The following is a 14854-nucleotide window of genomic DNA, read 5'->3' on the forward strand; positions in this document are numbered from 1 at the left end:
TTCGCCCGTTCCCACGCCCGTTCCCACGCCCGTTCCCCCCTCGCTCGGCCACTGCGTCACCGTCGTCCGCCTGCTCGCTCATCCCCCTCTTGGGTCAACACGCGGCTCCACCTCCTCCGTGTCAGGTGTCTGCGAAGGCCACCGGGGTCCCAAGACGACAGGGCGACAGCCACCCTCAGTCGCGCACACCGGGCCGGTCCGTCAAGCGGGGCTTCCTTCTATCACCTTTACAGTCGTAAATTCGTTCCTGGCAAACTATGACCCATGGGCCAAATCCAGCCCCCCACCTGCTTTTGTAAATAAAGCTTTATTGGGACACAGCCGAACCATTTCCTTTTAGATGCGGTTTCCCCCTAACCTTCTTCATCCGCTTCCGTCTGCAGTTTTAAAAGAGACTACCATGCGGACGGGTCACTTGCCTGGTGGCTGCAGGCGCCACCCATGGCCTCTCTCCTGTGGCGTTCCAGTTCTGAGAGCAAGGGAGGGCCTCTCACCCACCCCTGGAGAGCGCCTGTTTGTCCCCGAACAGTTTAGGAGCATCTTCAGGGACATGAGGAGGGACCCGTGGGTCCTCACCATTGAGGAAGGCTCAGCCGGGACCCTGCCAAGCTGCCTGGGTGGCCTGGGGTCCTGCTTTGCCCACATTCCCTCCCTCTTAACCATTTAAACCACCCAGTTCTGGAACCAGTCTGTTTCCAGGGGTCCCTAGGTCAGATTTAAAACTCCCACCCACAGAGCAGCCGTTACACCTCTCGGGAGCCGGGCAGACTTCCGAAGTGCTTCGTGACAAGCCGTTAAGCAGAGAAGCCAGAAGGGCCTGTCGCGGGGCAGCCCAGCCCCGTGTGTAGCCGGCCTGCCAGCCCCGAGTCCCGCGCGCCGAGGGCGAGCCCCGCCCAGGGCTGCGGGCCGACTTTTCCTCTCCGCCTCCGTGCAGGCACAGACCCGCCTGGAGCCCGCTCCTGTCCTGCCTGAGCATCAGTAACAGGCATGTCCCGTGTTCATGTCTTCCAGCACCTGCCGCCGCCTCTGCCCAGCAAGACCCCGCCTCCCCCGCCCCCAAAGACCACACGCAAGCAGACGTCCGTGGACTCCGGGATCGTGCAGTGAGCGGCGCGCCGAGCCGGCGAGAGCGAGCTTCGCCCGTCCTCCCCCTCCGTGTCTGTCTGTGCCCGGCCTTTACCTCAGTGGGCCCACGATGCCTGACAGTGCAATTGATTTTCCTTAAAAAGAGTTCGTTTCCAGCCCTCCAGCATGTGGCCTTTCATATTGGGGAGCAAAGTGGATATGGGTCTGGGACGTACTGTTGTGTTTATCAAAATCGGGGGCTTCTGAGTGCGTTTTCGAGAGAGCCTCAGTCTCGCTCCGAAGCCCCTTCTTTCTGTGCCAAATGACACATGAGCGAAGATCTGAGTTGAGCTCAGGGGGAGAGATTAGGATGTCACCAAATCCTCCCCTTCTCCTAGGCCAGCCCCCTGTTTACACGTGCAGAAGGTGTGACCAAACGCTCCCCACCGCAGCCGATGGTGTGACTTCTCGTGGGTTGAATGGATCTTCAACCTGCACCAGGCAACTGAGGACAAGCCGCTGGGGGAAGCCCCCGATTCCTTCGTATAATTTAAAATAGTATATTTCTCAGCTACTGAACAGTTACTAATTTATGGAGTGGAAACACTATTAAAAATACTGGATCAAGTAGAAAAATAACTAGGACTAGGAAAAAAAAACAGCTTTTTTTTTTTCTTTTTTAAAAAAGGATACGTAAACCAGCAGAGATGGTTTTAGTTGGGTGAGTTCTTTTTTGTCCTCATTCTGTCTAGTAGGTGTATATATGATGGTCCTTAGAACTCGTTTTAATTTCTGTGGTTCTTCCCTTTGTCGTAATAGGTGTCCGCAAGTGATTCCCAAAACATGTTCTTAATTTTTAACTGCTGGAAATGAAAAAAAAAAAAAGGCAAATTAAGTTTTGATCTTTTCTCAAAGCTCCAAAGTACAGAAAATGTTGGTGGACGATGATTTTAAAAAACTAACTTTGTATAACCTGATATTTTTATTCTGTCATCTATATTTTTTTATTCACTGTAATCATGATACTCTTCTAATAGGCTCAAAAGTTAATCATTGACAATAAAAAATAAAATGCTATTTAAAGAGTCACAGTGTCGGAGATACGATGTTTCCATTTCTCCGCGTGACACAAACTGTGTCTCTTTCTGTTCTGCTTCCTTAACCAGCTCTGTGGCCCACGTTCGGATCCGTGCACGTCCCCCTCGGGCATCGCCGTCTCTGACTTGGGCCCGCGTGGGCCGCGGCGTGTCCATCCGTGCACACCGCACAGCAGAGCGTCCGGCCGCACGCCTTCTGCCTCCTCCTGCCGTCCCAGCTGCCGAGCTGAGAGGGGCCCTTGGTTATGGGGCTCTGTCAAATTGCTTGAGACGCTCCAGACCTCAGAGCTTCCTCTGGACCTTAGGTGACGAGAAACAAGCGCCCACAGGCTCCCCTTTTCCGTGTGACGTGCGCTCCCGTGTTACTTCCAGACATGTTCCTGTTTAAACCACAAGGACGTGCCTCTCTGCTCGCTGACCGGGCCCGGGCGGGGGGCGGGGAGGCTGCCACAGACCTGAAACGGCTCGGGGGAGGTCTACTCTTCTTGAGTAGCTGTCCCCATTTATTTGCACTTATAAATATCCAGTTCATCCTAGGACATTTTAGACACATGGGAATATGGAATTTTTCTCTGTGTGAATCCTTTCTCTTTGACCCACGTAAATATTCATCCCCCGTCAAGCATGTTAGACCCGAGGTGTTATCCACAGCCCTGAAACAGCTGCATTGGCGTGCCAGCCTGGGAGAGCACGCGAGGCCAGCCCCTGCCGGTGGGAGGTTTTCAAAGAGCATTTCACGTTATGTGAGCTGTCACCGAAAATCGTAAAAATCGTTCCTGGCCCCACGGAAAATGACAGTTTTATTCTGGCATGGCATCTGGGTTCTCGGTCTCTCCTTCACCACAGCCTCCTCCAGGAAGTCCTCCTGGAGAATCCCACACCGCACAACCCGTCTGGATTCCCCACATCCGCCCCCTACCCCCACCCCCCACAAACGACTTCCAGGAATCCCAGACTGACGTCTAGAGCTGGAAAGCATGCGAAAAACACAATGGTTAGGAAGGGAAAATGACGCATTTTACACATTACGGAAATGTCCTAATGTAAATAATAAATATGCAGATGTCTTCACAAAAGAGTGAACTTCGAACTCTAGACACGAAATGTCTTCACCTTTTAAATCAGAGTGGGACGGCAAAACTGATCAAGGACAAAGTGACCTCTGTCGTCAAGTGTGTCCTGGGGACGTTCCTTGTGGAATGAGGTTTAGGGGCAGCACTTGCCTCTCTAGACGCAAAGATGTCTTCCATTTAATCAGAAACAGTGTTTCTCAACCTTTTTTTATTATTGCCTCCCAAGGAGCCTTTCGAGGCATGTTTTTCCTAATGTTTCCTCATTAACAGTACAGATAGATTATGTATCTATGTTCTTTACGTCTATCTATGCTTCTTACATTAACAAAGACAAGATTTTGTTTGTTTTTCCCCCACGAGCCAATTCCCACTCACTTCGGGGTAACGTGACCCAGGGAGAAGGCATCCACTAACACAGGAGTGGAGAGGGGCTTGTGGTCTCTGTTCGCTCTGATCGTCAGGAAGCTCGAGGCCAAGCTCGGCTTCCACACACTCAAGTTCGGGTTCTCTTTTCCTGCCTTCTAACAGGCGTTCTCGTCATTTAAAATACGTTCCTCTTCATTCTAATCACTCAGTTGAATATGCGCTTCCTTTGAATCTTTATTAAAAAAAGATAGTATATAAGTTCGATTTTACAAGTAAAAAAGTCTTTTTTTCTTATTTAAAAACCACCCTTGGTGCTTGAAGATGGCTTCCTAGTATCTGAAGAAATTATTTCTTAACCAATGTTAAGATTATTCTTTTACGGAAAGATTTGATCTTTTTTATTATCTTTAGCTCTGGATTCTTCTGTGATATTGGCCTTTATCTTTCATGTTCACTGAAATCTTTGTTGGTGTAACGGATTTTAGCTTTTGCTTTTTAGTTTTATCTCTAATTACTTTGTAGTAATTTACCTATTTTTAAAATCTGGTTACTGGTATCTCTCTCTCTCTCTCTCTCTCTCTCTCTCTCTCTCTCTCTCTCTCTCTCTCTCTCTCTCTCTCTTTCCCGGTTAATGGGCTTTTTCCAAATTATTTAAACATGTTTAGTTGCTGATGACTCAGAAAAATTTAACAGGGAACCTACTGGGCCAGAAACTCTTGGCTCCCAAATAAGTGAGAATTGGTGCTTCCTGTTTGTCTCTCACCAATGCAAAGGAGCATCTGTTTCCTCCAGGTCCTCTATTCAGCGCAGTGGCCCAAGCATAAAGGGGGCACACGGACTGCGCGCAAATGGCCCTGCCGCCCTGCGAGAGGCGCTGCCCGCCCCGCCCCTCCCCTCCCCTGGCCCCCCAGCGTCACTCCCCACCTCCCTGGGCTCCCGGAGTCTCGGTCACCTAGTGACACCTGTTCAGCTGTTGCCGCTAATGAACGTTTATTTTCAGTATTGGGAAGTGCTGAATTTCATCTATTCTTTATCCTTTCTCTTAACTGGGTACGCCATTCTATAAGACACCTGGAGAGTACGTACAGCTACGTGCCAGGAGCACAGCAGAGCATGGAGGAGCGTGGAGGGGCACGGAGGAGCGTGGAGGAGCGTGGAGGAGTTGGTGGATCATGGAGGAGTCGGTGGAGAATGGCCGATGAAGACCCATGTGGATGGCCTGAGTCCAGGGCCGCAGTGTGTCCCTGTGAACTTGGTGCACTGCTGAGCGAGTCCCAGGTCGCAGTGGCCCGGGCACGCCAGGTCTGCGCATGCTCCGTGGAGCCTGGCATGGCGCCCTCGGCGGCGCTGGCAGCAACGCGCCTCCTGCAGTGACGGCGCGTCCCCGCGCCCCGCAGCTCTGATAAGCCTCCGAGGGGCGCCGCCGCCCCCAGGAAGCAGCAGGGCCACTTTGCCTAACGGGTGCCGCCCGGCGTCTCACCAAGCGGCCTTGCTCCTCGCCACGGGCTATGCAGGCGGCATTCGATTGCTTCTGAGGTCCTGCTGGTGGAGTTCGTGGTTCGAAAAGCACAGCTCAGCCCCCTCTCTCTTCCCCCCACCCTTTCCTTCCTGAACAGCTTAGTCCTAAGGTCATCATCGGGACAGAGCGGGGCAGGTGTGCACACTGGGGCGGGGGGAGGGGCAGCGGCGCCGTGAGTAGCAGCAAGCGCAGGCGGGGAGTGGCCCCCCTCCCCTCCCCCCTCCTAGGGGCAGGTGGAGCTCTCGGGGGGGGGGGGGGGGGGGGGGGGCGGAGGGGACCGCAAGGTACAGCTGCCTTGGCTCCTGGGATTTACTGCGTTGGACAAAGCAGCCAGCCACACCCAGAAGTGGCGCTGGGCTTTGGGTTTGTGTCCTTGTCATCAGAGCCCCTGGGATTCTTGCTGGGGGTGAGCAGGGAGGGACAAGTGCCCCCGGACGGACCAAGAGGCCAGCCTGAGCCCCTCCACGCCCTGGGCGCCGGCTGGGCAGGAGCGAACGGGTTCCTCCCGTCGCCGCCCTGACCTTGAGAAAGGACGCTCCCCACCAGCCATCGCCAGTGGTGATGCCACCTGCACAGCCCGTGAGCTTGCCGCGGGGCCTCAGGTCAGCAGACGGCAGAGAGGCAAGGGGTCCCAGGGGGCGGGGCGGGGCCGCTCAGGGGGCGTCCGTCGGGAGGACGGGGAGGGATGGAGTACAGAGCAGGCGAGCTGGCCCCACCCGAGGGCCGCGAGGCGTCCGGGGTGGAAGGAGGCGGTTTCCATCAAGGTCACCGAGGAATCGGTGTCTGCAGGAGGCCGCGGGGAGGGCGGCCAGCTCAGGCCGAGGAGGGCGTGCGGCTGGAGGGGGCCGGGGCACAGCTCGGGGACGCGCGCGTGTGCCGAGGGGGGCACGGGCTTCCGGAGTCAGCAGCAACGTCGGGGCCACGTGCACTGGACACCTGTCCTCACGACCCCGTCCGCAGAGGGAGAGCGGACTGCGGGACATCCGAGGACAGAGCGGGGAAGGGAAGGGGCGGGGGAGGCCGCGGGGGAGGCTGGCGGGGGGAGGACGTGGGGGAGACGGCGGGGGAGGACGGCGGGGGAGGCCGTGGGGGAGGATGGCGGGGGAGGACGGACAGACAGAAAGCGGCCCCGCCCAGCCGCGCTCTGCGGCTCGGCCTCATTTGCACACGCTGGGAGCCTGTCGTCAACTGCACGGGCGCAGAGAACGAGCCGCCGAAGAAAGAAAACGAAGAACGGCGAACCGGCTGCCCGGGCGCGCCGCTCCCGCGGGGCACGTGCTCACCCTTCCCCTCGCTTGTCCCCTCTCGGATTTCGCAGGTGGGGCGGGAAATGCCACCTTGAGTCCGGAGAGATGGAAGCTCTAATCACTGCTCTCAGCTTCCTGGAGGCGCTTAGCAGGGGACCAAGAAAATGGTAATGGTGAATTATTATCGCATGTAAAATAATAATTTATTTTGATAATTTATTTTTGCTGTTAATCTCATTACTTTCCAAAACACTTTCGCATTTATCATCTCGTTGGACCTGGGAAGCTGCCTGTGAGGAGAAAAGCGGGGTAACACGTTTCCCACCCCACGCCCCGCCCCTGGGCGGGCCCAGCCACCCGGGGGTGAAACCCAGAGTGGGGCGCAGCCTCCGCGCATCTCCCAGCAGCCCTGGAGAGGGGGCGGCGCTTGCCGCACCTGTCTGTAAAGCACGGGCCTGTTTTCCTAGGTGCTGGGGGTAACGCACCGGACAGGTGGGCGGAAGTCCGTCCTGCCTCTCCGGTCTTTACCTCTGCTGAGGTCTCGCTCTCTTGAACCTGACAGCCTGGTTTGGAATCTACTCCACCGCTTACTCTGTGTGCAAATTACTGACCTTGAGCAAGTTAATAAACCTACGCCGCCTCCTCCTCATCAATCACCATATTAGTCATGTGGATAATGATATAAATCTATGTGCTGGAGATTGGAGACCGTACCCCAGTGGGTTATTTCCCAGCCAAGCAGCATGCGCATCCTCAGAAGTGGACATGACCCACTGAGATAACGAGGTGATAGCGAGGGCCACCCCTAGCACGATGCCGGCCCTGGGGACAGTGTGTCAGGCACCTGCATCAATAACCCAGACGCCTAAGTGGCTTCAAACGGCGCACGCATCTTCCTCACGCCGCACGACCCGCCGCGGGCAGAGGGGGCCCTGCGCCTCGTGGTCAGCTGGCGGCCGGGGCGAGGCTCCGTGTTGGCTCGCGCTTCCGCAGTCCTCACACCAGAGAAGCAGGACGCGATGCAAGAACACGGCCCCCGAGGGCCCACGCTCTGCGCCGCCACCGCGTTGCCCACCTCAACTCTCTCCCCTCCCCCACTGCGCTTGTCATGCTCTGTTTTCTTTCAGAGACAAACTCACACGTCCTCTCCTCTACAGACCTTCCCTGGCCCTCGGGGAGAGGGAATGATTTTCCCGCCTCACCTCTGGGTCCTCCCGACGCTTGGTCATCGCACCGCTCTGGTTGGAGAGGCCCCATCCGCTCCGAGTCCGGCCGTCTTCCTCCCCAGGGCGGCCCGGCGGCCCTCCTGTGTGGGTCCCCAGGCTTAGCACTGTGCGGGGCGCAGAGTGGTAAATGCTTGTTGAATAATGTATCATTCAAATATATACTTCGTAAGGATTTATCGGATAATGTGTTTCAACCCCAGGAACTCTAGCATCAGTTGGGCACACGTTTTTCTCCGTGAGGTATCATGTTTTATAGAAAAACATGCAGATTAGCTAACTTTTCAATCAATGCACAGTATTTACCTTTGGGTTAAAATTGAGCCCTTGTCGATCCATCGTAATGAAATTTTTACACTGTTTGTCTTCATCAAGCTTCATGAGTCTCAATGCAGTCTGACAGCTGGAGGTTAAAAAGACACTCACTGACCTGCTCGATTACCTGGTTCCTACAGGTAGCGGACCAGGCGACTTGCTACCGACCGTGGTGGCCAAGCGCGCACAGTGGATGTAACATTCTCAGCGCATTTACTTGGTAACTCGTTACCCTATGCTTGTCCGTTAGCATCGATGGCTGTTCCATATGATTCCGGCAAAATACCATATGGTGTATGCAAGATAGTCTCCAAAAAAGAACATTTACCATTTTCTTGAATGTTGTATGAGGACAATTCTTATTATATTATTATATCTTATTTTATGAGCAGGAGCTTGGGTCATAACTTCTTTATGCTACTCATTTTCAGGGATTTTTAAAACGCGGAATTTCCTTTTGAGATTGTTTTAATTTGCAGAAGGCTGCCGTCATCCTCTCGAGTCCCTGAGTGCTCACTGGATCTGCTGGGTCGTGACTGAAAAGCATACTTAGGGGCACTGCACACAGAAGGCGTTTAATCATTGCTTGATAACTTGGCTTGAGAGCTCATTCTGCAGAAGCCACTCTGCCGGGCTACTCTGTGTAAATGAGCATGTTCTAATTCCCACCCTCTTAGCTCAGCTGCGAGATGACGACATTTGTACACGAAAGGAAATGTTTCAGTTTACCTTATTGTGCAATGAAAAGGGGCATACGACGCTCTCCTCTTGTTTTAGAGTTCTCCGACGCAGGACGGATGCAATGTGGTCATCTGGTTGGACACTCATAGTTTCTCTTCTAACAGTTTGTAACGAGGGTAGCTGTGCCCTCTACTAAACGTCAGGGGTGAGTTTCGGTTAAGAAAAGTAGATTAACCAATAATAACCTGGGAGTGTCGTGACCAAGGATGGGATGTAAAGCTTTTTTTTTTTTTTTTTTTTCCTATAAAGGGAACTTTATTTCCTTTCCTTATTTATGTGGTCACGTCGTTTCCTTCACTTTCATAGGTCAATAGGCACGAATAATCTCATGGTGTTTGATTCCATTTATTGCATTATGAAGATGACTTCTAAACGTCCTAAATATTATGTTCCCGTCCACAGACGCAAGTGGCTGTCCTCATAAAGTTCTGAGGAGAGAGCATCGTTCTCCAGGGCGGGTGAGGGAGCCGCCATGCAGGAGTCTGCTTCGGACAATTTCTTCAAATTCGCCAGAAAATGTTCCCCATGCAACAGAAAGAAGTTAAAATGGCTCATAAATTTGTAACAAATCTGTTGACAATAAAATAATTCCTGTCGAACAAAGACACTTAAGAGATGCTGAAAAGAATAGAATTCCCTCTTTACGCCTTCTTCATCCGTTTGCTAGGGGCCTGGTTTAATTTTCTTAACTCCGATAATGGAGGCCACTAGAGCTCGAACTAATTAACGTCAGCATTGAATAAGGATTGAATTACCTGACAAAAATGTTGTTTTTTTTTCCTGCTTTCACTTTAAATACCAGGTGAAATGCTATCTGAGAGAGCATTTTTCTTGTGTGGCTCTGTGTTGTGGACGATGTCGTTGTCACATGACTGCAGATTTAAACCTCCCTGCCCAGGGACGCTCAGGTGTGCTGATACCTCAGAAGGGCGGGCCGTTTGCCACCTCAAGTCCCTGACTGTGGCGCTTGAGTGGTCCCCTTTGAGTTCACAGGTTTTCGGTCTTCTTTGTCTTTGGAAGAGGCGAGGCCAACATTCCCGGAAACACACGGGCGTGGAGAGGAGCGGTGAGTGCGCCTCGTGAGCCTACGCCACTCATGTCCCTCCCGGGCACTCGACGCCCCATTTAATTGTCACCATAACGCTGCAGAGGGGGTGTCATGACCTTCGGCTCCTGGGTGAAGGCAGAGCGGGGCCCGGAAGGGCCAAGGAATTTTCTCAAGGTCACGTTATTTGTAAGAGGCTGGCATCGCTCAGCTTTCTTGCGGGTCTGCGTACTCAGTCTTCTAGTGTTTTCTACGAGGCCGTGCCCACCAAGGCCCCCTCACTCCACTTCCTTTGTGGCCCAGGAAGCGTGCCCCCTTGTTACCCTAGTCCCCTTCAGCGTGGAAAAAAGTAGACGGACGAGATGTTCAGTAGTGCTTTGTTAAGACCCCAGTGGTTTGTTCGGATCCGGACCCCAGAAGCCGCAGCATCCTCTGGGCCAGGGACGAAGGGGGTGTGTCGGGTTCTCTGCTTCGCTCAGCTCCCTCTCCAGCGGACAGAGAGGCTGTACCCTGATTCGTGCTGGCCCCCGAGCCTTGCCCACCCCCCGCCCCCGCGTCGCAGAGACCCTCCATTCTCACCCAGTGCTGCCACTTTCCCCGTAACAGCCAAACTCGCCAGCGGCCCCACCCCCGCCGGCCACACCCGCCACCGGCCACACCCGCCAGCGGCCACACCCGCCAGCGGCCTTTCCTCACCTCTCGCGGCGTCGGAGCGCACGCGGCATTTCCCTCCCCAGCTCGGCGACGTCCCCGTGGCCCCTCGGTCCCCACCGAGGCCTCCGTGGTCACATGGGCGGGCGGCGCTCAGTCCTCCTCGCTCCGCCTCCCGCCGGGAGCCCCGTCTCTTTGGGGGGGACCCCCTCCCCCCGGCCTTCTGGCGGCCGCCCTCTCGATTCGCTTCCCCCTCAGTGGGACCTTCCTCGGCTCGTCGCAGCCCCAGCCGACGGCTCCTTTCCCTCTGCGACCTTAGCTCACCGTCCACTGAGCTTCGGCTGTGCACAGGAGACCAGCCAGGTAAAGGCCCCCCAGGGGGCCCCTGGGGGCCTTCAGAGTCACCGCGCCAGCGCGGGCTCCCTCTCCTCCCTCGTCCCCGTGCTCAGTGCCCAGGAGGCCGTCGGGTCGCGAGAGGCTGAGGCCGCGGGTTTTCTCCCCAGCCCCCGCCCCGGAGCGCGGAGATGGCCCTCGTGCCTCCTGCACAGGGCTCTGTGCCCCGGGCGCCCGGCCCTGCCCCGCGGCTCCGTCCTCGCGGCTCCGCCTCCGCCGCCGCCTTCGGTCCTGCCCGCGGCTCCGCCCTTCGCACCTTCGCCGTCGTCCCCCGGCCGCCCCGATGCGTGTCTTCCGTCCCCCGCTGACCGGCGTGACGTCCCCGCTGCCCTCTGCCTTTCCTGGCCCGCCTCGCCACCCCCCGGTTCAGCACGTGGCGCGGCCCCCCAGGATCACGGCCGGCACCCCGGGATTCCGCCTCGCCTCCTCCCTCAGCGCCCCCCATACCCACTCCACTGAAGCCCCTCGGGACCCTCCGTCCTTCAGCTCCCCATCCCCGCCCTCGGCCCCGGGGCCGTCAGCCCCGTAACGCTCACTGAGCCCCCAGGGGCCCCGGGGCGACCCCCGCGCGTGCGCCGCCCGTCCAGCCCCGGAGGACCTTCCGGTGTCATCGCCGTCCGTCTCGACTGAGTTGGTTCCAAACGCACCGCGTGCTCCCTCGTTGCTGGCCCCGCCGCGGGCCCCCCACTGCCCGAGAGCCTAGCGCCCCGCGACGCCGGCCCGGAGCCCTCCCGAAGTCCCCCCGCGCCGCGCCTCTCGCAGGAAGCAACCCCGACGCCCTCTAAGCTGCTCGTCCGGGCCGCCGTAGCGACCTTGCCAACCTCCTCCTCGGCACCCAGAGCTGTGGTTTTCACGACACACACGGCAAGGGTTGTGCTGAGCACCCGACATGAATTTCGTCCGATGTTCACGGAGTCCCCGCGACTCCTGCCCGTGCGCTGCGCTGTAACAGCCCGTTTGCTCCTCTAGAGCGCGACTTGGCAGCTCTTTCCTAAGTGTAAATATTTCCGTCTTCGCGGGCCATACGGTCTCTGTCGCAACTGCTCGACTCCACTGCTGCATTCGGAGAGCAGACACAGACCCCTCGAAAACAAGCGAGGCTGGCCGTGTGCCAATAAACCGCTCACGGAGGCGGTGACCCAGGGGCTGTCTGCCGAGCCCTGGCCCGGGCTCGTGGACACAGGGGCCGCGTCCGTGCCGGCCACCGCCGCGTCCCCAGCGCTGGGGCCAGCACATGATGCTTCCAGTTCTGGGGACACAGGAGAGACTGTGTCCTCTAAGGAGAGACTCGGGTGGGACGAACCGTGAGGGAGAACCGAGGTGTCCGTGGCCGCCGAGCAGGCGGAGGCCTCTGCTCAGGGTGCCGGCTTGAACCGGGCCCGCCCCGCCCCGCCAGGCCCTCGGGGTGCTCTCTGCTCTCGGGGACCTCAGGCGGACGTTGTCACCCCCTGCCATGGGACCCGCTCCGGCTCCTGCAGCCCCTTCTCCGGGTTCAGCTCCTCCCCTCCGCCCTCCCCCGCCCTTCCGCAGGCTCCGCACTCGGCGGTGCCCCCTTAGGTGGCTCTCTCGCTCTTGCTCTCTCTCCGTCTCTCTGTCTCTACGTCTCTCTCTCTGTCTGTCTGTCTGTCTCTCTCCCTCTCTCCAGGAAGCAGAACGCTCCGGGTGCCTGGGCCTAGACGCCGCCCCGCCTGCAGGCCGGTCCCGCCCCCCCCCCCCCCCCAGGGCTGTGAGGTCCCGGTCTGGGCTCGCACAGGGCCACCTCCTGGGTGCTCATAGCATCAGCGTCTGCAACTCCCAGTCCTGCGTCCGAAGCAGGGGCCCCAAGCGTCACTGAGGACGTCTCCGAGTTTCGTCAATTAAAAAAAATTCTAAATGCAGAGTCACAGCAGGGTTCGATCTGGGGGTGACATGATGGAAACCCCGTTTTAGGGAAATTCGCTCCTCCAGCCCTGGAATTCAGGATGGCTTGCTCACGAAGGACCAGGAGGCAACAGTGACCACAGGGGTGCATGTATCTTTATGAACACGTGTTTTCAAATTTAGGGGATAGATACCCAGAAGAGGGATTGCTGGGTCATATGCTGATTCTATTTTTAATTTTTTGAGGAGCCTCCATACTGTCTTCTATGTGGCTATGTGAATTTACATTTCCTTTAGCAACGTGGGGGGGTTCCTTTTTCTCTGTGTCCTCTCACACATGTGTTACTACTCGTCTTGTTGATGATGCCCATTCTAACAGGTGCGAGGTGGTATCTGACTGTGGTTTAGATTTGCCTCTCCCTCATAGATAGTGAAGTTTAGCATCTTTGCATATATCTGTTGGTCATTTGTATGTCTTTGCGGGAGACATGTCCGTTCAGGTCTCCTGCCCATTTTTTAATTGGATCACTTGGTTTTTTTTTTTATCTTTGAGTCATATGGGTTCTTCACGTATTTGGATATTGGCCTCTTATCGGAGGTGGCGTTTGCCAATATCCTCTTCCATTCAGTCGGTTGCCTCTTTGTTCTGCTGAGGACTTCTTTTGCTGTGCAGAAACTTTTTAGTTTGATACAGTCCCATCTTTTTATTTTCGCTTTTACTTCCCTGGCCTTCAAGGTCAAATTCAAAAAACCCTCTCTAAGACCAAGGTCCACATTTCTCATTGTTTCCGACAATGTCAAAATGAACGTCCCTGAGCGTCCATCTCTGAACCGAGTTCAGGGCACTTCCTTGCAGCAGCCTCGTGGCGGTGGGGATTCCGAGGGTCCCTGAGACCCTTCCAGGGGGTCTGTGGGGCCGTCACTCTTCTCAGTGTGCACGTAGGGTGCGAAGGCAGCGGCGGGGACAAGGCGGGTGCCTGGGCCGGGCTCACACAAGCGGCAGCGTCTGCGCCCGCGGCCACCGTAGGCACTCGCGATTTTAAAAAGCCAGGTTCACTTAACAATGCCCCAGAGGGAGCGGCGAAACCCCTCATCTTTATTAAATCCGCCCCCTTGTCTGCATCTCTTTCACAGCCTGGGAGACAAGCATTTCTGTCGCCCGCCCCAGCCCCGGCTTCGTCCCAGGGGAAAGCGCCCACGAGATCGTCCCCGTTCAGAGCTGCGCGAGCCGCTGCTCGCTGGGGGCTCCTCGGCTTCGGGGCACGGAGGACGGCCACGCGGGGGCTCTCCAGACTGCGGCGCTTGCTAGACACGTTCCCAAAAACGAACGCCGCGAACCTGTCACTTCAGGGAAAGCAACTGACGGGGTCTGTTCGCCCGTGATGAGATGTGAGCGTTCAAGCGAAAACTGGAATCGAGGAACACTTGTATCGGCCACCACGCGCTTGAGGGCTTCCCAGGGAACACGTCACCGATGAGCCTGCCCACCTCCTGTCATCCTTTCTGAAAGATCCACATGAATCTAACATCCGCCTTCTGGGTTCTTAGTTCTCCAAATTTCCAATAGTTCCACCCTAGATAAATGTTTTTCGTAAAGCTTCCTTATTTTTCAAATATCTTGCAATTTTCCAAGTTTTTTGCTTGTTTTTAAATTTTTTTTGGTAACGTATTTTGATATACAAATTGTTTAAAACATTTTATATAACATAGTTTTATTTTTTTTTTAATTTAGTGGCTTTTGCTTTGCTGTCACATTCGATTCTTTTAAAAATATTCTTCTAAATTTTCTTTTGGAATTTTAAAGTCTTCTATTCGTTTTAGCTTTATCTCTTTAATGAAATCAAAATTTAAAAGGCTATTTTACCGAGGTGCAATTTACATATAATAACATGAATCCACCATATTAAGTATAGATTTCACTAAGTATAGGTTTCATGAGTTTTATACTCCATCTAAATATATTTTTATATAAAGATGTATATGCATTGTTGAATGTAACCAGCCTTGTATGAATATAGTGTTGTTCAGACATTTGGCTGTTGGTGGATATTTGAGTTATTTCTATTTGGAGGCTATCATTAAGAAAGCTGATATGAACATTTATACACAAGTCTTTTGTGAATGTAGTCTTTAAAATTGCATATTCAAGTTGGTTATTACTGATATAAAGGAAAACCGTTCTGAAATATATTTTTATGTGATACGCAGGAATTTCAAGAAATGTGCTTAGTTTTAATAGTGTTACAGATAATGCTCTTC

The 14854-nt window shown here is 54.9% G+C and overlaps 1 protein-coding gene and 1 long non-coding RNA gene across 5 annotated transcripts in view; both read left to right on the top strand.

The window, feature by feature from the left end:
- The window catches only part of DOCK1 (dedicator of cytokinesis 1), a 326782-nt gene extending 324628 nt beyond the window's left edge, over positions 1 to 2154 (top strand). For 2 of the 3 annotated variants that reach the window (XM_036222880.1, XM_036222881.1), the window contains one exon: positions 1012 to 1107. In XM_036222880.1, the coding sequence (XP_036078773.1) occupies positions 1012 to 1107 (96 nt within the window). Of the gene's footprint in view, positions 1 to 1011 lie in introns of all 3 variants that reach the window. The other variant, XM_036222878.1, reaches the window with a different exon arrangement.
- A 3301-nt stretch (positions 2155 to 5455) lies between these two features.
- LOC107512567 lies at positions 5456 to 10058 on the top strand. 2 transcript variants are annotated; one of them, XR_001597321.2, is made up of 4 exons: positions 5456 to 5722; positions 6439 to 6534; positions 7525 to 8791; positions 9049 to 10058. It is a non-coding gene; the product is annotated as an uncharacterized LOC107512567 (long non-coding RNA). The 2 variants fall into 2 exon arrangements; XR_001597319.2 differs by lacking the exon at positions 9049 to 10058 and having other exon boundaries at positions 7525 to 8851.
- The last annotated feature ends 4796 nt before the right edge of the window (positions 10059 to 14854 follow it).

The sequence above is a fragment of the Rousettus aegyptiacus genome, unplaced genomic scaffold, assembly GCF_014176215.1.
Source record: "Rousettus aegyptiacus isolate mRouAeg1 unplaced genomic scaffold, mRouAeg1.p scaffold_m13_p_6, whole genome shotgun sequence".
Taxonomy (NCBI): Eukaryota; Metazoa; Chordata; class Mammalia; order Chiroptera; family Pteropodidae; genus Rousettus; species Rousettus aegyptiacus.